At 45.4% G+C, this 26,398-nt stretch overlaps 1 protein-coding gene across 2 annotated transcripts in view; it reads right to left on the bottom strand.

The window, feature by feature from the left end:
• Positions 1-26,398, bottom strand: part of OLFML2B (olfactomedin like 2B) — a 659,606-nt gene that overhangs the window by 70,821 nt on the left and 562,387 nt on the right. For both annotated transcript variants that reach the window (XM_075321982.1, XM_075321983.1), the window contains one exon: positions 4,937-5,113. In XM_075321982.1, the coding sequence (XP_075178097.1) occupies positions 4,937-5,113 (177 nt within the window). The remainder of the gene's footprint in view (positions 1-4,936; positions 5,114-26,398) is intronic.

Raw genomic sequence — 26,398 nt, 5'->3', positions numbered from 1 at the left:
GATTCATATGCGCAAGACACAACAACATCACCAAGGTCCAGACGTTCATCATCACCAACGCGGCAGGCATGGGACCATGGGGGACAGGGATCAACAAGGGCGCATGGTAGCAGGCGAAATGTTGAGGAAGGTGCAAGAGAACATGAAGAAATGGAGGCGAACTGTCCATGGACATGGAAGACTCAGCGGATGAGGGAGACCTTGGTCAAATTTCTGTTGAAAGAGGTTGGGGGGAGATGTCAGAGGAAGAAAGAACAGTTAGCACCTCTATGCCACAAACACAGCGTGGACTTGGTCCGCATGGCTGTGCAAGACACATGAGCGCCTTCTTGCTGCACTACCTCCAACATGACCCTCGTATTGTCAAAATTAGAAGTGATGATGACTACTGGCTTGCCACACTATTAGATCTCCGGTACAAGTCCAAATTTTGTGACATAATTCCAGCCATAGAAAGGGATGCACGTATGCAGGAGTATCAGCAGAAGCTGTTACTCGATCTTAGCTCGGCTTTTCCACCAAACAACCGTGCAGGTGCAGGGAGTGAATCTCCCAGTTGTAACTTGACAAACATGGGACGGTCTCGTCATCTTCAACAGTCTACCCGTACCAGTAGCACCGTATCTGGTGCTGGTAACAGCAATTTTATGGAATCTTTTCATAATTTTTTTAGACCGTCCTTTGCAAGGCCACCAGAGACAACAAGTCTGACACATAGTCAACGGCTGGAAAGGATGATACAGGAGTATCTCCAAATGAACATTGATGCCATGACTTTGCAAATGGAGCCTTGCTCATTTTGGGCTTCAAATCTTGAAAAATGGCCAGAACTTTCAACTTACGCCTTGGAGATTTTGTCGTGTCCAGCTGCCAGCGTTGTCTCTGAACGTGTCTTCAGTGCTGCTGGGTGTGTGCTGACAGATAAGCGCACGCGTCTGTCCAGTGACAATGTGGACAGACTAACGTTCATCAAAATGAACAAGTCATGGATCCACAAGGAATTTACTACCCCTGTGTCATCCTGGGGAGAGTAAATGCTTGTGGATTTGGAATGTGCTTGATGCAAATCAAAACATCCTGTTTGCAACTAGGGCACAAGTGCTGCCACTGATGGGGTGTCTGTGTGGCCCAATTTTTGGAAAAAAGGGAGACTCCGCTTGGAGTAACCCTTGCTTGCTGTATTTTTAAAAAGGAGCCAAGATGAACAAAGCTGGGATCAGGAAAGACTTAGCTACCTACCCCGGTGTCATCCTGGGGACGGTTAAGGATGGCGTATTTTTGTATGTGCTTGATGCAAATCTAGCTGTGAAGTGTACAACTGGGGCACAACTGCTGCCACTGAAGGGGTTAGTGTCTGTGGGGCCCAATTTTTGGAAAAAAGGGAGACTCCGCTTGGAGTAACCCTTGCTTGCCGTGTTTTTAAAAAGGAGCCAAGATGAACAAGTCATGGTTCAGCAAAGACTTTGCTACCTACTTCGGTGTCATCCTGGGGACGGTTAAGAATGGCGTATTTTTGAATGTGCTTGATGCAAATCTAGCTGTGAAGTGTACAACTGGGGCACAAGTGCTGCCACTGAAGGGGTGGGTGTGTGTGGGGCCCAATTTTTGGAAAAAAGGGAGACTCCGCTTGGAGTAACCCTTGCTTGCTGTGTTTTTTAAAAGGAGCCAAGATGACCAAGTCATGGTTCAGCAAAGACTTTGCTACCTACCCCGGGGTCATCCTGGGAACGGTTAAGTATGGCGTATTTTTGAATGTGCTTGATGCAAATCTAGCTGTGAAGTGTACAACTGGGGCACAAGTGCTGCCACTGAAGGGGTGGGTGTGTGTGGGGCCCAATTTTTGGAAAAAAGGGACTGTCCGCTTGGAGTAACCCTTGCTTACAGTGTTTTTAAAAAGGAGCCAAGATGAACAGAGCTGGGATCAGGAAAGACTTAGCTACCTACCCCGGTGTCATCCTGGGGATGGTTAAGGATGGCGTATTTTTGAATATGCTTGATGCAAATCAAAACATCCTGTTTGCAACCAGGGTACAAGTGCTGCCACTGATGGGGTGTCTGTGGGGCCCAATTTTTGGAAAAAAGGGAGACTCCGCTTGGAGTAACCCTTGCTTACAGTGTTTTTAAAAAGGAGCCAAGATGAACAGAGCTGGGATCAGGAAAGACTTTGCTACCTACCCCGGTGTCATCCTGGGGACGGTTAAGAATGGCGTATTTTTGAATGTGCTTGATGCAAATCTAGCTGTGAAGTGTACAACTGGGGCACAAGTGCTGCCACTGAAGGGGTGTGTGTGTGTGGGGCCCAATTTTTGGAAAAAAGGGAGACTCCGCTTGGAGTAACCCTTGCTTGCTGTGTTTTTTAAAAGGAGCCAAGATGAACAAGTCATGGTTCAGCAAAGACTTTGCTACCTACCCCAGGGTCATCCTGGGAACGGTTAAGTATGGCGTATTTTTGAATGTGCTTCATGCAAATCTAGCTGTGAAGTGTACAACTGGGGTACAACTGCTGCCACTGAAGGGGTGGGTGTGTGTGTGTGGCCCAATTTTTGGAAAAAAGGGAGACTCCGCTTGGAGTCACCTTGCGGTGTTTTACATGATTTTAGAAGGGCGTGCCATGCCTATATCTGTGTCTCCTCCTCTTTTTCCTTGTCCAGCTCTTTTGTTTTCGCATGAGTATATGTCCTTGTTACTTTCCCATGTGTTTGTGTTGTGTTGTGAGTTGTTTGTCACCTTTTGGACACCTTTTGAGGGTGTTTTCTAGGTGTTTTTATGTGTTTGTGATTGCCTGCCATTGTTTCCTATGCGGTTTGAGTTCGGTTCGTCGAACTGAACTCGAACGAGACCTCCGTTCGATGAACCGAACTCGAGCCGAACCACGACCGGTTTGCTCATCTCTAGCAATGGGTGAGTCTCATAGATCCATAGTGGCAGCTGTGGGCTGTCATTAACCCTTTATATTACCCCAATTGCCGCCGAACCACGGCAATCAAGATGTGTCAGGTAAAGCGCCGGAATTGTCACATCTAATAGATGCAACAATTGTGGGTGGCTGCAGGCTGAAATTTTTAGGCTGGATGGGGCAAAGACCATTGGCCTCCCCAGCCTGAGAATACCAGCCCCCAGCTGTCGGCTTTATCATGGCTGGATTGAGGGGAACCGCACACCACTTTTTTAATGATTTGTTAAAGTAATTTAAAAAAAGCCATGTAGGGTCCCTCTTTTTTTGATACACAACCAAGATAAGCACATGGCTGGGGGCTGCAGCTTGTAGCCGTATGTGTTTTCTGTGCTGGGTATCACAATATGGGGCAACCTACTCCAATTTATTTATTTATTTATTTTTACACTACTATAGGGACTCAGTGTTTTATTCCAATCAATCACAGATGCTGTCACACAGGCGATTGGCACGGTCTAGGTGAAGCAGTGAATATGTATGAGAGTTAATGAGCGGGCCTAGAAGTAGTGTTACAGCCTCGAGGGAGACTCAGTAAGTATAATGGTCCTGCTTTATTCCTTATTTTCTTTCTTTTTTAAATCCCTGAGATCTCCATGTTTGGGGTCCGTGCACAAACATTAGGCATCCGGTACGGACCCTGAACTTTACAGTTCAAGTTTGCCCATCATTACTTCAAACAATTGTTATCTTTACTCCATTTCTGTAAATACCAACTTTGGTGCTATGACTGTCTCCATAATCAAGTGCAGAAAATAAAATAAATTACAATAAAAGATAAATACAGATTACAAAAAATTGTTTTACAATCTTGTTTTACTTATTAAAAAATAACATAGGTGATACACTCTGTAAACAGTTTGTTAAAATCTGCCCCCAGTGTATTTCACGCAGTCAGTACTGGCAGGCAGTGTAGGCCTACTAGATTACAACTAGATTACAACCCTCCTATATTTATACTTTCATAAGAGAGTATTGTGAAAATATAGGAGGAGAGTAACCTGAGTTTTTGTCCATCTTCATATTGGCCTTTATAGCAGAGGCGTTGTCCATGAAATTCAGCAATCATTTAGAGCAGTGTTTCCCAAACTCCAGTACTCGCGACCCCAACAGATCATGTTTTCAGGATTTCCTTGGTATTGCACGTGTGAGAGAACCTGTGGCAAGATCTGATGCCTTGATATTAATTCCATCACATGTGCAATACTAAGGAAATCCTGAAAACATGATCTGTTGGAAGAGCCGTGAGGACTGGAATTTGGTGAACTGGTTTGGAGGTTTCTGATGAATGTTCTTCATATCAAGTTCTCATCATTGATATTGAAGTCAAATTTACACAGAAAATCAATTCTAGGTAAAGGTGTGTAATAAAGTAATCCTAGCAGAGTAAAGGGCCCATTATACGCTACGATATATCTAACGATATGTAGTCGGGGTCACGTCGTTAGTGACGCACACCCGGCATAGTTTGACATATCGTAGCGTGTGACAGCTACGAGCGACTGTGAACGAGCAAAAATACTCACCTTATTGTTGCTCGTTGACACGTCGTTCATTTCAAAAATCGATCGTCCCTCTGCGTGTCGGTTGTTCATTGTTCTCAAGGCAGCACACATCGCTCCGTGTGACACCTCGGGAACGATGAACTGCAGCTTACCTGCGGCCGCCGGCAATGTGGAAGGAAGGAGGTGGGCGGGATGTTACGTCCCGCTCATCTCCGTCCCTCCGCTTCTATTGGCCAGCTGCTGTGTGACGTCGCTGTGACGCCGAACATCCCTCCCCCTTCAGGAAGAGGATGTTCGCCGCCCACAGCGAGGTCGTTCGGTAGGTAAGTACCTGTGACAGGGGTAAACGACTTTGTGTGCCACGGGCAACAAATTGCCCATAACGCACAAACGATGGGGGCCGGTCCGATCGCACATGTGATCGCACGATAAATCGCCGTGTGTAAAGCGGCCTTAAGGCAAACAGGTTAAATTTTACCTTGTTTAAAGTTGTCCAGATTTCGAAATTCCACTAAAGTGTTTCCATAGTAGTAGTTAGTTACATAAATTTTCTCATCCTTTGCCAGTGGATCTTTCATCCAAGCTCCTTCGTTACGTCCATAAGTGTTTTGCGTTGTGGGACCAGAAATGGTAGACAGAGTATCCTTGCATCGTCCTGATGTTTTGCAAGAGAAAAATATGAGAAAGTTAAAAGACCCTTTAAAGTTGCTTCCATACTGGGATTTAACATGTGCAATACACATTAACTTTTATGAAGGAGTCTTTATATCTTCCTTCCTGCTGTCTCTTCACAAGATTACATTTACTGGATAATGGCTCTAGCATAGCTTAGTAGATATATAGGCTTTATGGTGAAATTGCTTCAATACCTTCATTTTTTACTTTACTACAGAAAGACTTTTGGGAATACAAGTGCAGATCTAAGCGAAACTAAGCAAAGTCTAAACAATGAGATCATGACAAAATGACTGCAGTCACAGATGTAATATCGCCGGTAAAGGAAAGTGGGTGTAATGGAGACAGCTGGGCAAACAATAAAAGTCCATTACATGACAACGAAGGCAATTGTACATTTTGACCTGTTTCGTTCAGTTTCTACTATAGACTCATTTTCTAGTCTGCAAACACTGTTATGCATTGTGCAAAATAGAGGAAATGAGGAATATTGTTCTTATCAAGAGACAATGATTTGTTATTACAACTTATCAGTCATCTCTTATTGTAGGTGGGTTTTTTAACAATAAGTTCTGTTTGTGTCTCAGATGAAGGATTTTCAATAACATTACAGATTAGGCAGATTTGTTCAACTCTGAAATGCAGATTAATAAAAGTGCTCTTTTCTTCATTATCTTCATCTTCATTGGAGATCTTCTTGACCAGATTATGGGAAAAAGTATCTGTTCCTTCCACTGGTGTGAATGATTCTTTTCATGACTTTAATATATGGTGTACATTTTACTTCTATGCGTCTTTACTGTATTAGTTAAGCCTGTGATTTTATTTGTAGACGTATAGGGGTTCTGTTCTATTTGTATTATGGTGCTATATGGCGCACCATATTGCTACACACACATTTTTATTGTGCAAATGTGGCAAAACATAAAAACACTATATAAATGTGGTATCATTGTAATTGTACTGACGTGAAGAATAAAGATGTCCTCACTTTTATTAAATGGTGAACAGAATAAAAGAAACAAAACAAACAAAAAAACCCCTATTTCTGAATTTCTGTTTTTTGTTCATGCTGCATCCCAAAAATCGGAATACAAAGCAATAACAAAATATTATGTGCCTGAAAATGATACCAATAAAAACATATTTGAAATACGTGATTTAGACAGAACTATAATGGAAGTTTCCCTATAATGAGGCAGAGGAAAACCTTTTGGACTCTCTCTGACCTATGATCCGGCCATGCCCATCTTTTTAGGCATGGAAAAGAGTGCAGTCGAGCATCTCTTTTGTGCACATCTTAAAGAAGTTTTCCACTACCCTATCTCATTTTATTTTTTATCCATCAATCATGCTATTATGAGCCACTAAATTCATCCATACTGTTAAAATAATATGAACCTTTCATCATGCAGATAGTATCACTTGGTTCTGCAGCTGCAGCTCTGATGTTTACATCCATCACTTCCTCTCCACAGGCTTACTATAAGTTCCATCATGCATTTCAGTAGTCTGTTAGCCAGCACTTAGCATGTCCGCTCCATTCTCTACCCTGCACAGCTGTACATATTGGAAGATACTAGGTCTCAGAGTGTTCAGAGTAGGTACCAGCCCATCTGGAAATTGCCAGATAGCCAGTATGGCCCTGCCAATGTGTTTGATATGCACAATTTTACTGCTCTACAGCTGTCAATGACAGTGATTGGATTACCTAAATCCTTTACTTTTGAAATGTAGATTACAACACTTCACTAGCAAAGGTGTCAGCCCCTGCTGTTACTAGCCCCCTTGTAGGAGGCAATAGCCAGACTTATTGTGTCCTCAGGGCCCATGCTCAGGCATCTGTCATTCACTACAAAATCTCTACACCCACCATTAGGAGCCCAGTGACATCTTCCTTTAATTTGGTTTGATGTGCTGAAAAAGGAATTATCGAACATAACAGAAGAGAAAGAAGAGTCTGCAAAACAATTCAGTATTATGTGATCTCTGCTGAGATGCGCTCATATAAGCTATACATCCAATACAAGTGTATAACAAAAGGTATTGTTTTGAAGAGCTATGATATATTATAACAAGCGGGTGAAAAAGTAGTGGAAAACTCTTTTAAAAGCCAGACGCCGCTAATCAGAATCCACACAGAGTCCAGAGTATTTTTAATGCCTCATTAGTGACCCATAGGGGGTTTCAACTGAATAACATATTTTGTAGATTTAAATGGAAACCCAGATGTAAGTAACCAGTGTAATGCACAGGATAAATGTGACTTGATATAAAATGTTCGTACTCCAAAATACCACCAATAAAAGCTTATAGAGAAATATAGGGGTTTTCCACATTACTGGTTGCACAAAGGCTCTGCAAATGTGCTATGGCTGTCTCCCCCCAAAAGAAATCCAGGTAAATCTGTGCTCACAAATCCAAATGGTTCCCTCTGGAAAACACCCATGGAGTCAAAATTGTTACCACACCTATAGATAATTTCACAGAGTGGTGTATATTCAAAATTGGGATCCCTTGAAGGAAGTTTCAGCTCTTCTGGCACTTATGTACTTTGTACAGCAAGTCTGCAAACTATTCTAGGAAATACAGCTTCTTCCTTCCATGGTATTATACAGTAATATATGGAGTATTGTCCTCGTTCATGAGAAATTGTGTAATATTTATGTTTAATCTCTTTTTATTAAACTTTCAAGAAAATACAGAAGATAAATAACAGTATGTATAATCGACATATATCAACTTAAATCAATTATATGGTTGCAATCAATAACCAAATACAAAGTTAATGAGACCACATATAACGAATGATTCCCTGTGAAAGGTAGTAGGTCTCTACAGGAACAAGATAAATCAGCTAATAAGCCTCTGTGGCTTTGTTTTATCAGGTAGTGTAAAAGAAACCAGAAGAAGAGATAGGGCAAAGAGCCTAGAGAGAGAGAACGAGAAGAGGCTATCTAAAGAGAAAGAAAGAAAGGGGAGGGAGAAAGAAAAGAGACGGGGAAAAGAAAGGGATCAGAGGGTTCCATAAAGAGTTTGCTCGATGCTAATTCCCACGTTCACTTAGGGAAGCATACAAGGGGTCCGGCCTAGGATTTATTTTTATCCCTACTCCCCCACCAAGCGAGATGATGGAATAAGTCACAGCCTCGAATAAAGACCTGAAGGAGAGGGAGTCCAAGAACAGTATCCAAGGGCTCCAGACTCGGACAAATTTTTCCGTTGAGCCATTTAATTCCACGGTCAGGTATTCCATTTTAGATATGATAGTCATCTCTGCGAACCAGTCTGTCATACTCAGAACTCCCGGGGATCTCTAATGCCTAGGGATCAGAGTTCGCGCTGCTGAAAGACAAAAGCGAGCTAAGTTCAATTTCCTGCGCTTTGATGGATCCAGGTAGGATCGACAATAGAGCAACCTCTGGGGTCGCAAGTAAATTGTCGCCACTTATCTTGTATACTGAGAAGACAGAGAGCCAAAATGTCCTGATAACGTCGCAGCTCCACCATAAACATAGTGCCCCTCTCTCTACCGCAATGCCAAAACCTGTCTGATACAGACGGGAAAATGGAATGAAGGGTGTCTGGACAGCGGTACCAATGTGACAAGATTTTGTAGTTTTTTTCCTGCGAAGCACAGGTGATAGAAAATTTGTGGGTAAATTTAAAGGCTTTCCTCCAATCCACCTCTGAGATAGTCATTTTTAGCTCTTTTTGCCACTTCTCAAGGAAATGGAGCCCCTGGCTGTTACCTCTTTGGGTAATAAGTTTATAAATTAGCGAGAGGGTATGTTCAGGAGGTTCTTGATGGAGAAAGAGTTTTTCAAATGGCGTGGGCGTAGATGAGTAGACCTTTTTTCTGTGCTGGTCTTTTAGAAAGGACTGGAGTTGGAGATATTCTAGCCATGTGGAAGGGGTTCTTTGCTCCGGGGTAGTCAAGTCAGAGGAAGGAGCTCTGTGCCCTTGAGTATATGAAAAAATCGTGTATCTTGACTTCTCCTCCAACCGAGATATTTCTCGACTTTCATGCTCGGGGGAAAATCCGGATTGGCGAACAAGAGTGAGATGGGGCCCTGACCCCGTGACATAACCTCCCCCTCCCAAATCCCAGGAAATTGTGAAATATTTATGAGATCAGTTTTATCTATTTCCTTTTGTGAAAATGTAAAATTTGAGGCTAAAACAACATTTTAGCAGTAAAAATGTAGTTAATTTTTCCTTGCTGCCCAATGGAATTACATTTTGTAAACCATTTGTGGTGTCAATATGCTCACTTCAACAGTAGATTATTTAATTGAGAGGTGTAGTTAGTAAAATAAAGTCACTTATGGGGGGTTCTACTGTCCAGGTACTTCAGAGGCTCTGCCACTCTCACATTGCACCCGAAAACTATTTCAGTGAAATCTGCACTCTGATATGGCGCTCCTTCCCTTATGAGCTTTACACTGTGCCTGAAAAGTAGTTTCTGATTACATTTGGGATATTTACATACTCGGGAGAAATTGCGTAACAAATTTTGAGGCCGATTTTCTCCTGTTACTCTTGTGAGAATTAAAAATTTGAGCCTTCCAGATAATTTCTGTTGAAAAATAAATAATATTTCATTTTCACGGGCCAATGTTATAAAAATCTGTGAAGCACCATTGGGTTCAAGATGCTCACCACACCACTAGAAAAAATCCTTGTAGTTTCCAAAATGGTGTCACTTTTATGGGTGGGGAGGATCTGCTGTTTTGGAACTTGGCAGCTCTCCAAATGCGAAATAACATTCACAATCAATTCCAGACAGTTTTGCTCTACAGAAATCAAATGGTGCTCTTTCCCTTCCTAGCCATGATGTGTGCCTAACCAAGAGTTTCTGACCACATAAGGGATATCCCTGTACTCAGGAAAAATTATGACAACAAATTATGTGGCACATTTTCTATTGTTGGCTTTATGAAAATGAAACTTTGGGGCTAAAACAATAGTTTTGGGAAAAAAACTTAATTTTTAATTATCACTGTCCAATTTTATAAATGTCTGTGAAGCACCTGCATGTTCCACTGGGTTTCCACTTTAGGGGCTCTGCAAAAGCGACATGGCATCCGCTATCTATTACAGTTAATTTTAATATGTGCTACTTCAGTTTCCTAGCTCTGCTGTGCACCCAAACAATATCATCAAAAACTGTTTTGGGGATTTTTTTTTGCCAAGGGATGCAGATTTGGTGCTGAAATTTTTACACCATATTGCTGCACCCAATCTACACGTTCTGGCAAAAAAAACAAAATGCATCACTACCGCATCATACCGCATGCGGTAGTGTTGCATATTTTTTGCCAGGAGATGTAGATTGGCTGCAAAAATATGGTGTAAAAATTTCAACACCAAACCTGCATCTCTTGGCAAAAAAATGCAGTTTTCAGCAAGGAGATGCAGGTCTGTGAACTCAGTGATTCATTGAGGTCAACTAGGGTCAGGTTCCCTGCGATTACAGGTGGAGGACTGTGGGAACCTCCAGCTGTGAGTGCAATTAATGTGAGTGATGTCACCAATGATGGTTGATCTGTTTCTGCCTGAACCTCACAGTGGGCTGTCATGTTCCATGAGCGTGTGCTGTCCCTTCAGTTATGTAGCAGAGCTGGAATCATCGTGAGACCTCGTGGGTATTACCGGCAGGGGTGTTGGTGTTTTGGGAGTTAATAAAGTGGTGAAAGAGGGTGCTTTTTGTCTTTTATTTCAAATAAAGGATTTTTTCGTTGTTTGTGTTTATTTACTTTACTTAAAGATTAGTAATGGGGGGGGGGTCTCATAGATGCCTCCCATTACTAATCTAGGGCATTAGATGTGACAATCCTGGGAGGATGTTTAGGCTGGGGGTGGACCAATAAGCATGGGATACCATATCCATACCGCCACCTGGCGATTTGCCCCAGTGTGTCATATGCTGATTCGATCACCTGACCGACTGCGATGTACGACCACTTAATAGTACAACAATATAATAATGCAAAGAATTACATACCAAACATGGATAGAGAAGTACTTACATTAGTAAATAAATTGCCTGGCCATGCGTCCCGCCACCCCTGACGTACGTTTCACCACTCGCTTTATCAAGACTCTTTGTTATGTTGAACAATGGATAAGATATGATGACTAAAGGATACTTTACACGCTGCGATATCGGTCTAGATATCGCTAGCGTGGGTACCCGCCCCCATCTGTTGTGTGACACGGGCAAATCGCTGCCCGTGCCGCACAACATCGCGCAGACCCGTCACACATACTTACCTGCCCGGCGACGTCGCTGTGACCGGCGAACCGCCTCCTTTCTAAGGGGGCGGTCCGTGCGGCGTCACAGCGACGTCACTGAGCGGCCGCCCAATAGAAGCGGAGGGGCGGAGATGAGTGGCCGGAACATCCCGCCCACCTCCTTCCTTCCGCATAGCGGCCGGGAGGCAGGTAAGGAGAGGTTCCTCGTTCCTGCGGCGTCACACATAGCGATGTGTGCTGCCGCAGGAGCGACGAACTACATCGTTACTGCTGCAGTAACGATAATCGAGAATGGACCCCATGTCACCGATGAGCGATTTTGCATGTTTTTGCAACGATGCAAAATCGCTCATCGGTGTCACACGCAGCAACATCGCTAATGCGGCCGGATGTGCGTCACAAATTCCGTGACCCCAACGACTCTGCATTAGCGATGTCGCAGCGTGTAAAGCCCCCTTAAAATAGTTCTAGAACCATGTGCCACCCAGGTGGCTCTCTTGTTTATCTATTTATTGAATGAATTTATTGAGAATAAAATATTTAAGATTTAATAGTGATTTTGGTATTGATTCACTTCTTTCTTGGCTGGTTAATTCCGGTGCCAAGTTGTGGTAGTTTAGGCAGCCATTGCCTGCAAAGGATTCTCTACAAAGTATTAAAAATTAATATTTTATTTATGGGAATGTTAATTTGATCAATTACTTCTGAGCCCTTAAAATGAGGAGGCTTTTTAGAAAAATGGTTGCAATTTCTAAGCGTTAAACTGCTTATTTTTGTACAATCCTACACTTCAATTGCATCATAGTTGTTTGATTTAATCCCCTTACAACATCCGCCGTACATGTACATTGCATGTTGGAAGCGGGTGTATGGAGCGGACTAACAGGGTGAGCTTGTCCCATACTTGGCAGATAATGGCTGTGTGTTACAACCAGGATCTGCCAGTAACAATCGTGGGTGGATCGGAACTCTGCCTATGATTTTAACCTGTTAAATCAAGTGTCAAATTCTGACAGCTGGATTTATTATGCGCCACCATGGAGGCGCACCATTTTAAGTGCTCATCGGCGTGCCCATGACGTGACTCCAAGTTGCTATGACAGTAGGGGGTTAACTGAAGCCCTCTGTGTTTGTCTTTACATTGCTTCTTTGAAATCCTGTCTGTGGCCAGGCTTCAATGGAGACTATGATTTTTACTATATGCAGCAATGCTGTACATAGTACAAGCGAACAGATAGTCGCAGGTTATAGTTCCCTGAAAGATATTAAAAAAAGTAAAAAAAGTTTAAAAAAATCTGAAAAAATGGAAAAAAAAATCTAAAAGTGCAAATCACCCCCCATTGCAAAATTAAAATAAGATAATAATAATAATAATAAATAATAATAATAATAAAAAATACACATGGTATTGTTGCATTCAGAAAAGAAAGTCCGATCTATAAAAATATAAAAATAATTTGCATGATTGTTAAACACTGTAAACAAAACAAAATTAAAGAGCGCCAATTTAAGTTATCGAGTTATTGCAAAAGAAAAATAAAATTCTGTAACAAGCGATCAAAAGGTCATATACCGTATTTTTCGCTTTATAAGACGCACTTTTGTTCCCCCAAATTTTGGGGGAAAGTAGGGGGTGCGTCTTATAATCCGAATATACGGGGGGGGGTGTATATATATATATATATACACACACTACAGAGTCCAGGGGAGGTGCGGGCAGCTCTGGAGCTCTGCTGGGGATCTTGTGAAAGCTGGGAGCAGCAGACTTTAATCTCCTGCACCCGCTCATATAATATGCACAGCTGCTGTCCACCACCATGGTGCTGAAAGTGCACCGCGGCGATAGGCTGGGGCAGCAGTGTATATTATATCTGCCTGCCCCTTCTTTGATTGCACATGCCCCCTCCCCCGTGTTAGCCATGTCCCCTATGCTGCTGCAAACAGTAAAATAATAAACTTTTTACTCACCTCCTCCAGCGTGTCTGCCAGGCCTCCCTCCTGCTGCTGTGATAAGGCACAAGAGATTTCACTCTGCCGTGCCGATCACATGACCGGCCGAGAACCAGGAAATGCAGGAGGCCGGAGATCAACCCCGAGGAGGGGGACACAGACAGGACAATGCTGGAGAAGGTAAGGAAAGTTTATTTTCCTAAAAGCAGCAGCATGGGGCGATATATAACACAGGGAGCTGTGTGCCAGCAATAGTGGGCCATGTGCCGCTACATGGGGCCGTGTGCCGCCACATGGGGCCATGTGCCAGCAATAGTGGGCCGTGTGCCGCCACATGGGGCCATGTGCCAGCAATAGTGGGCTGTGTGCAGCCACATGGGGCCGTGTGCCGCCACATGGGGCCATGTGCCAGCAATAGTGGGCTGTGTGCAGCCACATGGGGCCGTGTGCAGCCACATGGGGCCATGTGCCAGCAATAGTGGGCCGTGTGCAGCCACATGAGGCCATGTGCCAGCAATAGTGGGCCATGTGCCGCCACATGGGGCCATGTGCCAGCAATAGTGGGCCGTGTGCAGCCACATGGGGCCGTGTGCAGCCACATGGGGCCGTGTGCAGCCACATGGGGCCGTGTGCAGCCACATGGGGCCGTGTGCCGCCACAGTGGGCCGTGTGCCGCCACAGTGGGCCGTGTGCCGCCACAGTGGGCCGTGTGCCGCCACAGTGGGCTGTGTGCCAGCCACAGTGGGCCGTGTGCCAGCCACAGTGGGCTGTGTGCCAGCCATAGAGGATGTGTGCCAGGCATAGGGGACATGTGGCATCACTGGGCCATATCCAGATTCAGAGGGCTAATTTTAGGATGGGGGGGGCTATGAGGGACATATACCCTATATGATTTGTCAGACGGACACTGGCATTATAAGACGGACCCCATTTATTAAAAAATTCTCTATTCCTTCACCAAATTTGGGGGTGCGTCTTATAATCAGGTGCGTCTTATAAAGCGAAAAATACGGTATATCCCAAAATGAGATCAATAAGAACGTTGTCTTGCTCTCACACAGCTCCATTGACAGAAACATTAAAACATTATGGGTTTTTCAATATGGTGACACAACCCCCATTTTCACTTCTGATTTTTTTTCACCACTAAATTAATAAGAAAACTGGACATGTTTGGTATTGCTGTAATCAAACTGATGAGGAGAATTGGATTGTGACAATATTTTTACCACAAAATGTATACTGTAAAAACAATTCCCCCCCCAAAATATCAGAATTCAGGGTTTTTTTTCACAATTTCACCACACTTGGAATTTTTTCCCCATTTTACAGTACACTTTGTGGTAAGATGAATGGTGTAATATGTCTATGTGGACAGAAAGAAAAAAGTTATACATCTGGGAAAAAGGGGAGGAAAACCTATAAATTGTCCCTGTTGTGAAGGGTTAAAATAAAAAATAGTGGTATACCAAGCCCAAGTCATGAAGATTCGGTCACGCTCCAGTTATTTCTGGATCGAACTTATTTGGGACAAGCGTCATGCATGAAGTTACTTTGCCCAAACTCAGCACAGCCATCGTGTTCCAGACATTGTTGCTTACATTACAGTTAATGGAAACCATCCAATATGAGATTTGCTGCTTGTTGCAGAGGAGCATCTTGTCAGCTGTATGGTTATTGTCATGCATGCTCAGAAGCTGTAAAACATTACAACAAACCAATACACGGATGATGGGAAGTGGATGTAATATTGTGTCCTGTTCCTGCTGGGGATGAGATCATGTCCATGGAGGACGATGCTGAGGATGTGTAGGAGGAAATAGATACGCGCCACCTGGCATTGAAACCAGACCTAGAACCAAACGTTAATATGAGGTAATTTGAGCCTGCTCTGGCCTAATCTTTTACAATGTGAAAAATGGCAGCCATGTTATTTTTGGGCAATCCTAGCGGATTGAATTGAAACTGTTAAAATTCACTGGGACAAGTGACATTCCTAAAATTTACCACAAATATGATTTGAATCGAATCTATTCTCCAACCTTAAAAACTTTGCATCAGCCCTATGCAGCTATATATCGAATCTATTCTCCAACCTTAAAAACTATGCATCAGACTTATGCAGCCCTATGGAGCTGAGAAGATTACTATAGTTTTGTTGGAAAATTTCAGAATACTTGATATGTTATTCATTTGAATTCCTGCCCTTACTATTAGTGATGAGTGAACTGTGAATATTCAGGTTTGCTGAACCAGCATGGGGAAAAAAATATTGGGTTGGGCAAGCAATCTTGACCCTGAGCAACAAACCCCATACAAGTGAATAAGGACGAGACGTTCGGTGCTGTAAAATGGCCACAGTAAGTGCTAGGTGGCTACAAATGTCAGTTCAACGGTAGTAAGAGCAGGATAATTATACATACTGTGTTTCCCGGAGGATCACGCTGCAGTCAAACTCTCTTGTGGGCCCGCTAGTTGAGGTTCATCAATATTCACTGCTTCCCCTGCCCGCCATCTGTGCCAGTGTCTATAATTGGTTGCAGACTGCTATACTTGCCCCCCACTCTGTGTCTGCATCTGTGTTTGGTTGTAGTCAATTTGCTGTATAGCAGTGTAAAAATAAATAAATAATTGAAAAAAACAACCTAGGTTTCCAAAATATTTGAATAGCCAGAGCGGGTAAAATAGCTGATGCTGCAGTCCCCCCCCCCCCCCCACACTCCCGTGAACTTTATCATGGCTGGATATCAAAATAGAGAAGAAAAAAAAAAGACATAGGGTCCCCCCAATTTTGGATAGCCAACCACAATAAAGAAGACAGGTGGGGGCTGGTATTATCAGGATGGCAGCAGCCATGGTTATTGGCCCCCTCAGCTAAAAATATCAGCTTGCAGCTCCCCGGAATTGTCGTATCCATTAGATGCAACAATGCCAACGCTTTACCTGACTAATACCGATTGCCCTGGTGTGCTGGCAATTGCGGTAATATAAAGGGTTAATGGCAGCTGTGATTTGTCTGCTGCCATCAAGCCCTGAATTAGTAATCCTGTAAGTGAATTTTATTACAAATTCTGTAAGTGAAAAGTAATCAAAAACAAACACTGAATAAATTCTTTATTTGAAATAAAATACACATAACCTCTTTCACCCCTTCACCCAGTTTTCTGCCAGAAGAGGCAGATTTGATGCAGAAATGTCTAACCCAAATTTCTGCACCATATTTGCATCTCCCGGCAGAAACCTGCACCAAAACAATGTCAAAACTTTTTCCTGCCAGGAGATGCAGGTTTGGTACACCAAATTAATATTATTATTAGTTATACACCAAATTTCTGCACCAAATCTGCATCTCCTGGCAAAAAAAAGCATCAATATCACAACAAAACCGCATCGCGTTTAGATGCTTTTTTTTGCCAGAAGATGCAGATTTGGTGCAGAAATTTGGTGTATAAATTCCAACACCAAAACTGCGAAAAAAGTGCGGTTTTCTGAAAAGAAGTGCAGCTCTCATTAAACTTAGTGAGTTCATCTGAGGTGAGGTCACCGAGTTCCATGAGTTCACCTGAAGTGAGTTTACTTGCAGTCACAGGTGAGAAACTGTGAGAATCTCCAGCTATGACCGCAGGTAAACTCAGTGTCATCACTAGAGTTGAGCGCAGTTCGTGGTTCTCCAGTTCGTGGTTCGAGTGATTTTGGGGGCTGTTCTAGATCGAACTAGAACTCGAGCTTTTTGCTAAAAGCTCGATAGTTCTAGTTATGTTCGAGAACGGTTCTAGCAGCAAAAAGCCGAGCTAATTACTAGCTGGCTTTTCGCTGTAATAGTGTAAGTCACTCTGTGACTCACACTGTTATGAAATTTCAGCGTATAGTGTGCGGGGACTGCGCATTCAGATCACTGCTGCTGGGATAATGGCGATCGCCATTTTTTTTTCCTTCTCTTCCTTCCCTAAGCGCGCGTGTAGTGGGGCGGGCCAGCATCAGCATGTCAGCCAATCCCAGACACACACACAGCTAAGTGGACTTTTTGCCAGAGAAACAAGGCTATGTGTCATAGGCTGTCCATGTCACATATCCCTGCATTATAAAAACGGGTATCTGCCCGTCTGGACGCCATTATCTGCCTTCTGGGTCTGGGTGTCAGTCACCGCTGGCGTAGCTCCTGTCTCCGATACTGCTGTGTACGCTCTACACACAGCGCTATACAGAATAGGGATAGAAGTTTCTTTCAGCCCTTGTAAGGGCTAATTACAGCAGGCTCAGAGGCATAGGTGACAGTCAGGTCCGTGGAAAGAGTTTTTAACAGCTACAGATAAGAGCGTCTGTGTAGCTAAGGTCAGGGAGTTCCCTGCTGCATTTCACCATTAGGAGGGATAGAAAGTGAGGCTTCCTTTCCTCTACACTGACCCACAACCTGGCCACTGTACCCTCCAGCCCTTTGAACACTCAAGCTCATAGTTACTAAGCCATTATACTAGCAAACACTGAGGAAACTTAGTGGCATCCTAAAAGTGGCTGTTGGACTTCATTATTGTCCTACTGGTGCAAAGATATTTGCGGCACCTCTGCATTGCACACTGAAACTCATTTTTACTAAGCCATTATACTAGCAAACACTGAGGAAACTTAGTGGCATCCTAAAAATGGCTGTTGGAGTTCATTATTGTCCCACTGGTGCAAAGATATTTGCGGCACCACTACATTGCACACTCAAACTCATTTTTACTAAGCCGTTATACTAGAAAACACTGAGGAATCTTAGTGGCATCCTAAAAGTGGCTGTTGGACTTCATTATTGTCCCACTGGTGCCAAGCTATTTGCAGAACCACTGCATTCAGGACCGGCTCCAGGTTTTTGTGGGCCCCGGGCGGAAGAGTCCCAGTGGGCCCCATAAACACGCAGACACACACACACACACACGTACATATACATATTTAAAGACAAACTCACAAAAATACATATAAACAGACAAATCTATACAGTCATATACACTGACATACATAGACACACATCATACATGCATACATACAGAGACACACTGCTATGCTGCATACATACATATAGACAGACACACACATACTGCTCTGCTACATACAGACACACACAAACTGCTCTGCATGCATACATACATATAGACAGACACACACACATACTGCTCTGCTACATACATATAGACAGACACACACATACTGCTCTGCTACATACATACATATAGACAGACACACACATACTGCTCTGCTACATACATACATATAGACAGACACACACACACTGCTCTGCTACATACATACTTATAGACAGACACACACATACTGCTCTGCTGCATGCATACATACATACATACAGACACACTGCTATTCTGCATACATATATACAGACACACTGCTCTGCTGCATACATACATACAGACACACATATACTGCTCTGCTGCATGCATACAGACACACATATACTGCTCTGCTGCATGCATACATACAGACACACATATACTGCTCTGCTGCATATATACATACATACAGACACACGCTTACTGCTCTGCTGCATACATACATACAGACACGCATACTGCTCTGCTGCATACATACATGCATACATACAGACAGACACGCATACTGCTCTGCTGCATATATACATACATACATACATACAGACACGCATACTGCTCTGCTGCATGCATACATACATACAGACACGCATACTGCTCTGCTGCATATATACATACATACAGACACGCATACTGCTCTGCTGCATATATACATACATACATACAGACACGCATACTGCTCTGCTGCATATATACATACATACAGACAGACACGCATACTGCTCTGCTGCATATATACATACATACAGACACGCATACTGCTCTGCTGCATATATACATACATACATACAGACATGCATACTGCTCTGCTGCATATATACATACATACATACAGACACGCATACTGCTCTGCTGCATATATACATACATACAGACACGCATACTGCTCTGCTGCATATATACATACATACATACATACAGACACGCATACTTGTCTGCTGTATATATACATACATACAGACACGCATACTGCTCTGCTGCATATATACATACATACATACTCCCTGACGAAGCGAACACTTCACCATCGTGAAACGTACGTTGGAGTTTGTATTGGGGGCTTACCCTCCCTGTCACCCCTGGTTGGCTGCACGTCCTTTGGCATTCACAGGTTTGCGGTACTGGTGGACAAGATCCACATGCATTTGGCTTGTCCCGGTTCTTCCTTTGTACACTGAACCCTTATGGGTCTATCTATATAATAGGGGCCGCTCGATGCAGGTGGTCCTGTAGTATAATCACTGCTTGCCTTTTGTTTATCCTCCGCTTGGGCCTGGGCATCCATCAAATAAAATTTGGCTGTGCCTTTAATAAATAAGCCCATTGGGGCTCTCTTTTTTTGCCTTGTTGGATGCATATGGCCTGGTGGATGGTGTTTTGACTTTCCCTTAGTGACGGCCGTGCAGCCCCCAGGTGTCATTGCCTTTTATATCATCTCTTCCTCTTGTGCCTGTTTTATCTCATTGGATATTGTATGTTTAATAACTTGTCAATAAATTTTGATACTTTTTGAAGCAAATTTACTCTGTTCTCCTGGTTTTGATACATACATATATACAGACACGCATACTGCTCTGCTGCATATATACATACATATAGACACGCATACTGCTCTGCTGCATATATACATACATACAGACACGCATACTGCTCTGCGGGGCCCACACACGCGGCTCCGGGGCCCACACACGCACGGGGGGGCAGGGAGGGGCGGGGAGGGAGTGATGTCCCACATACTGAACAGGTCACGGTGCAGATGGGGCCCACACAGCGCCGGAGGGAAGCGATGTGCTGGGGGTCGTTGGCTGGCACTGTGACTCCTTCATCTGTGCGACCGAGCAGGACGCCGGGCGGTAGCTCCGCCCACAGATGATGCTCAATGCAGGAGAACACAGTGAAAGCTGTGGTCTGCGGGCCTTAAAGGGCCGGCAGCCACAGTTTCCAGTGACAAGGACTGCGGTCCCCGGAACTCGGCCCGGGGGCAGCAGAACTGACGAGGCCGAGTGGGCCCGGGTATGCCGCGTGCTGACGCCGGCCCTGACTGCATTGCACACTCAAACTCATTTTTACTAAGCTATTATACTAGCAAACACTGAGGAAACTTAGTGGCATCCTAAAAGTGGCTGTTGGACTTCATTATTGTCCCACTGGTGCAAAGATATTTGCGGCACCTCTGCATTGCACACTGAGGCCTAAAACACACTTCCGCAAAAAAAACGTGCGTGAGACACGGTACGTTTTTCGGGTCCGTGTTCCTTTTTTTGGGGCGTTTCTCCGGTACGTATGGCATCCGTGTGATGGCGTATGCGAACCGTGTGTACGTGTAAAATGTCCGTGTTTGTGTGTAAAATGCCCGTGTATGTGTACGTGGAATGTCCGTGTGGAATGTCCGTTTGTGTGTTGCACAATGTTGTTGATACATGTCGGCTGACAGCAGACAGAGTTGCGCGATGAGAATGAACTCGGGTGAACTTCACTCGACTTCATTGTCATGCCGCGGCTCTGTCTTTGTGCCGCGTACTGATTAGCGGTCACCTGTGAAGGATTCACCAGTGACCGCTAATCCCCCGAGTGACTGAAGTTAGCAGCCCTGTCTCATACTTACCACTCCCCGATCACCAGCGCGGCGAGGAACAGCTGTGCAGAGAATACGCGGCAACAATTACTTTGAAAATGCCGGCCGCTCATTAATCAATCTCGTATTCCCTGTTTTCCCCACCCACCGGCGCCTATGATTGGTTGCAGTCAGACACGCCCCCCACGCTGAGTGACAGCTGTCTCACTGCACCGAATCACAGCAGCCGGTGGGCGTGTCTATACTGTGCAGTAAAATAAATAAACAAATAATTAAAAAAAAACGGCGTGCGGCCCCCCCCCCCATTTTAATACCAGCCAGATAAAGCCATACGGCTGAAGGCTGGTATTCTCAGGATGGGGAGCCCCACGTTATGGGGAGCCCCCCAGACTAACAGTATCAGTCAGCAGCCGCCCAGAATTGCTGCATACATTATATGCGACAGTTCTGGGACTGTACCCGGCTCTTCCCGATTTGCCCTGGTGCGTTGGCAAATCGGGGCAATAAGGAGTTATTGGCAGCCCATAGCTGCCAATAAGTCCTAGACTAATCATGTCAGGCGTCTCCCCGAGATACCTTCCATGATTAATCTGTAAGTGACAGTAAATAAACACACACACACCCGAAAAAATCCTTTATTAGAAATAAAAAACACAAACATATACCCTGGTTCACCACTTTAATAAGCCCGAAAAAGCCCTCCATGTCCGGCGTAATCCTGGATGCTCCAGCGTCGCATCCAGCTCTGCTGCATGGAGGTGACCAGAGCTGCAGAAGACACCGCCGCTCCTGTCACCTCCACGCAGCTAATGAAGGCAATAGCGCGATCAGCTGTATTCAGCGTTGGCCGCGAGTAACCTCAGGGACAGCTCAGCTGATCGTGCTATTGCCTTCATTATGCAATTCTGGGCGGCTCCTGACTGATATCGTTAGGCTGGGGGGCTCCCCATAACATGGGGCTCCCCATCCTGAGAATACCATCCTTCAGCCGTATGGCTTTATCTGGCTGGTATTAAAATGGGGGGGGGGAACCGCACGCTGTTTTTTTTAAATTATTTATTTATTTATTTTACTGCACAGTATAGACACGCCCACCGGCTGCTGTGATTGGGTGCAGTGAGACAGCTGTCACTCAGCGTGGGGGGCGTGTCTGACTGCAACCAATCATAGGCGCCGGTGGGTGGGGAAAGCAGGGAATACGAGATTGATTAATGAGCGGCCGGCATTTTCAAAGTAATTGTTGCCGTGTATTCTCTGCACAGCTGTTCCTCGCCGCGCTGGTGATCGGGGAGCGGTATGAGCCGGGGGAAGAAAAAAAACGAGCGCCAATGTAAGTATGACTAAGAACAGCAGAAAAAAAGGTAAGTATACTGAATTTAATTTAAAAAAAAAAAAAAATAAGATCGCTAGTGTAAAAACGCACATGCACGAAACGTGCTGAACACGGACATACTCCGTGTGCGGTCCGTGCAGACACGGACCCATAGACTTTAGCGGGTCCGTGCCTGCGTGATGCCGGCCAAAAACGGACATGTTGTCCGTGTTGAAAAGCGCACACACGTAATTATCACTAGGACACAAGTTCCGTGTGATTTTACGTGTGTGTGCCATCTACCATAGAACAACATGGGTCTCCGTGTGTACGTGTCTCCGGTACGTGCAAATACGTACCGCACACGTACAAATTAAACGGATGTGGGTTGCGGGTCTGAAACTCATTTTTACTAAGCCATTATACTAGCAAACACTGAGGAAACTTAGTGGCATCCTAAGGCTATGTGCGCACTGGGAAATGAAATTTCCTTGCGTAAATTCCGCAGGCTCTCAAAGATGTTATCACCTGCGGAAAAAATCCGCACCAAATTCCGCACCAAAATCCGCATGCGGATTGTCGCGTTTTGTTGCGGATTTGGTGCGGAATTGGTGCGGAATTGGTGCGGTTTTTCCGCAAGCTATTCCCTGCGTGATTTTTACATTAGATTAGGGAAAACCCGCAGCTACCTGCGGAAAAGAAGTGACATGCACTTGTTTTTGCTGCGGGATTTCCGCAGCAAAACAAGCAGCTATCAAATTCTGCCTAGTGCGCACAGGATTTTTTTTCTCCATAGGATTTGCTGGTGATTCACTGCAGAGATGTTATGAACATTTTCTGCAGCGAAACAAGCAGCAAATCCGCGGAAAATCCGCAGCAAAATCCGGTAAGTGCGCACATAGCCTAAAAGTGGCTGTTGGACTTCATTATTGTCCCACTGGTACAAAGATATTTCCAGCACCTCTGCATTGCACACTCAAACTCATTGATACTAAGCCATTCTAATAGCAAACTGTGCTGCCAGTTTAAGGGCCGTAGTTGCATTGTCAGGGATAGTTATTGTTGTTTATTCTGCTGTCAATAAAGCTAGACCACCGCTGCAATCTACACCACCTCTCAATTTTTACTACCAGATTTTAAGTGCATAATCTTGTCGCAATCAAAATGAGTGGTAAAATGACAGATGCTTGTGGAAAGGGGAACAGGCGTGTTGGAAAAGGAAAAAAAAAGGTTTGTCCGTGGGGAAGGTGGCAAAGCTCCATTAACATCTGCTGAAGATAGACCATCTTCCAGCAAAAGTAAGATGTCTACTACTTAACGTGGACAATCCGATGTGCTCCCTTTTTTACGGACACGAACAACTGAAACAAGGTAGATGATGGCCAAAAAAAGAAAATGCTTGAATGGATCTCAAGTGGTCCAACAAGTGCCCTCTCCGCCACCTCAACTACCGCATCCAAAAAAGACCAGCCCTCTGAGTTGTCATCCCAATCACACTTGCTTTCTCCCAGCTCTCAAGTCTTCATCCGCCCTGCACAGTATGGTGGAACAGAGATGGCTGACTCTGCAGAGCTGTTCAGTCACACTATAGCCTGGGAATTAGAGGTCTGCTCCCAAGCTACAGTGAGTACAGACCAGGAAATGATCTGCAGTGATGCCCAGAACCTTTGTGACTCAGATTCAGGCCGTGAGGACCAAGTTTCTGAGCATAATGTTGACCCTTATTCACAAACTGAAACACCTATTGTTATAGACAATGAGGAACATACTGATGACGATGAGACGCAGATACCAGATTGGGATGACAACTTAAATATTCGGTCAAGGCAAGAAGAGGCTCGGTCTGAGGGTGAGGGGAGTGCAAACACAGCAATTGATGAGGAAGCTCTAGATCCCACCTACTGTCAACCCACAGTCAGGCACTCGAGGAGGTCAACAGAGGCGGTGGAGGAGGATGCAACTGACGATGAAGTTACCTTGCACCTTCCTGGACAGAGGAGGAGTACTGGTAGTGTCGCGGGCGGGGAGGACGCCGCCGCTGCTGCGCACTTGCTAACGTTCGGGTCCGGCGCTGCTGCTGCTCGGTGGCTGGAGCAGTGGGCCAGATCCGGGGACTCAAGCGGCGCTCCTCGCCCGTGAGTGAAAAGGGTGGTTGGTTTGGGGGATTTAGTCCGTGACGCCACCCACGGGTTGTGGTGAAGATGGACACCACCGCTGCTGGTGACGGGGATCTTGGGAGCGATGGTAGGGAGCAGCTGGGATGTTGTTTTTCCCCCTCCGTGGGTAGGGGTCGGTGGTCCCAGGACCCGGTGGTGTGACGGGGAGGCAGGGTTGGTGAGGTGCAGGGACAGCGCGGCACGATGTCGGATGGCACGGGCGTACTCACTCAGTAAGAGATGCACAAAGTCCTCGGTAAACCAAACGACTGGATGGACGGGTCCCGCAGCCGGCTGCTGTGTCCCTCCCCGGACAGGTGATGGCGGCTGTCTTTCCCTGCACCTTGATGTACTTGTTTGACTACGATGGATCCCCAACGGTAGTCCATTCCCCGGTGTATGGATGCCGGAGGAGCCCGTTTGCCCGCAGGCGCTGGCCCTTGGGTCTCTAGCCTTAGGCGGTCGCTGTATACCCTCACGGTGTGGGCAGTTGCCTTCTATCGGGTCTTTTGCTGTTAGGAAACCCCTGGGGTTCCGGTCACACTCGGATTTGACTATTGTCGGTGGCTCCAAGCCTGGTCAGGGTCCGATGGCCCTGCCTGTGTGTGCTGGCTTCACTTCGCTCCCCGGTCGGTACCGGCGGGCCACCGCCTGACCCCGGTCCTACGGTTCCGCGTGGCTTCACCACTCCTGCAGACGGCCACCACCGTCTGCCAACCTTGCTGTCAGTGCCTTGGCCACAACCCAGACACCCAAGTGCTCACTCCTCCCACTTCAACCTCCAGACTCTAACGTCAACCTAACTCTAACTGACACTTTTCCCGCCTCCAGGCCTGTAAACTCCTCGGTGGGTGGGGCCAACCGCTTGGCTCCGCCCCACCTGGTGTGGACATCAGGCCCTGGAGGGAGGAAGCAAGGATTTTATGTTTGGCTAATGGTACTGTCTAGTGGGGGTGGGAGTGTGTGAGTGTTACCTGTGATGACCTGGCTAGTCCAGGGCGCCACATTAGCACGTCTACAACTGCATCCTCAGCCACCACTCTGCCTCTGAGCAGTAGTCGGGGTGGCTCAGCAGGTCGCATGCCCTCTAAGCCTTGCTTAGCCTGGTCCTTTTTTGACCTTGCAAAGGATCGCCCAAATCATGTGATCTGTAAAATTTGTCGGGAATCTGTTAGTAGAAGCAAAAACCTCAGCAGTTTGACAACTTCTTCCATGAATCGTCACATGACTAAATATATTTCCCAGTGGGAAGCTCACCGTGCTGCAATGCGGCCTAGCGGAGCGGACCATCCACCGCCTGCCCCTTCCAGTGCATCTGCACGCTCTTCCTCTTCTAGGACTGTGGGGACAGCTGTCACACCTGGTTTTCCACGCACAACTTTCACCACTGTAACCGCAAAAGGCAGTTTGCTTGGTAGGTCGTCAGTTGGTTTGGAAGGGGAAACAAGTATGTGTGTACAGCTCTCTCAGACATCGATAGCACCAACGTTGGATGAAGGCAACATCATGTCTATGCCTGCACTTTCCTCACAAACCTGCATTTTTCCAGGGACACCCTACTCACCACCGTCTACACACAGCAGCCAGATCTCTGTCCCTCAGATGTGGACAAATAAAAGGCCATTTCCTGCGACCCATGACAAAGCTAAGAGGTTGACTTTATCCCTCTGTAAGCTCTTGGCTACTGAAATGCTGCCTTTCCGCCTAGTGGACACACAGGATTTTAGAGACCTTATGTCTGTCGCTGTGCCCCAGTACCAGATGCCCAGTCACCACTACTTCTCTAAGAAAGGTGTGCCTGCGCTACACCAGCATGTCGCACACAACATCACCGCTTCCTTGAGAAACACTGTGTGTGAACGGGTGCATTTCACCACCGATACTTGGACCAGTAAGCATGGACAGGGACGTT

Source organism: Anomaloglossus baeobatrachus, chromosome 8, assembly GCF_048569485.1.
Source record: "Anomaloglossus baeobatrachus isolate aAnoBae1 chromosome 8, aAnoBae1.hap1, whole genome shotgun sequence".
Lineage (NCBI taxonomy): Eukaryota > Metazoa > Chordata > Amphibia > Anura > Aromobatidae > Anomaloglossus > Anomaloglossus baeobatrachus.
This window is presented reverse-complemented; position numbering and strand designations above follow the sequence as displayed.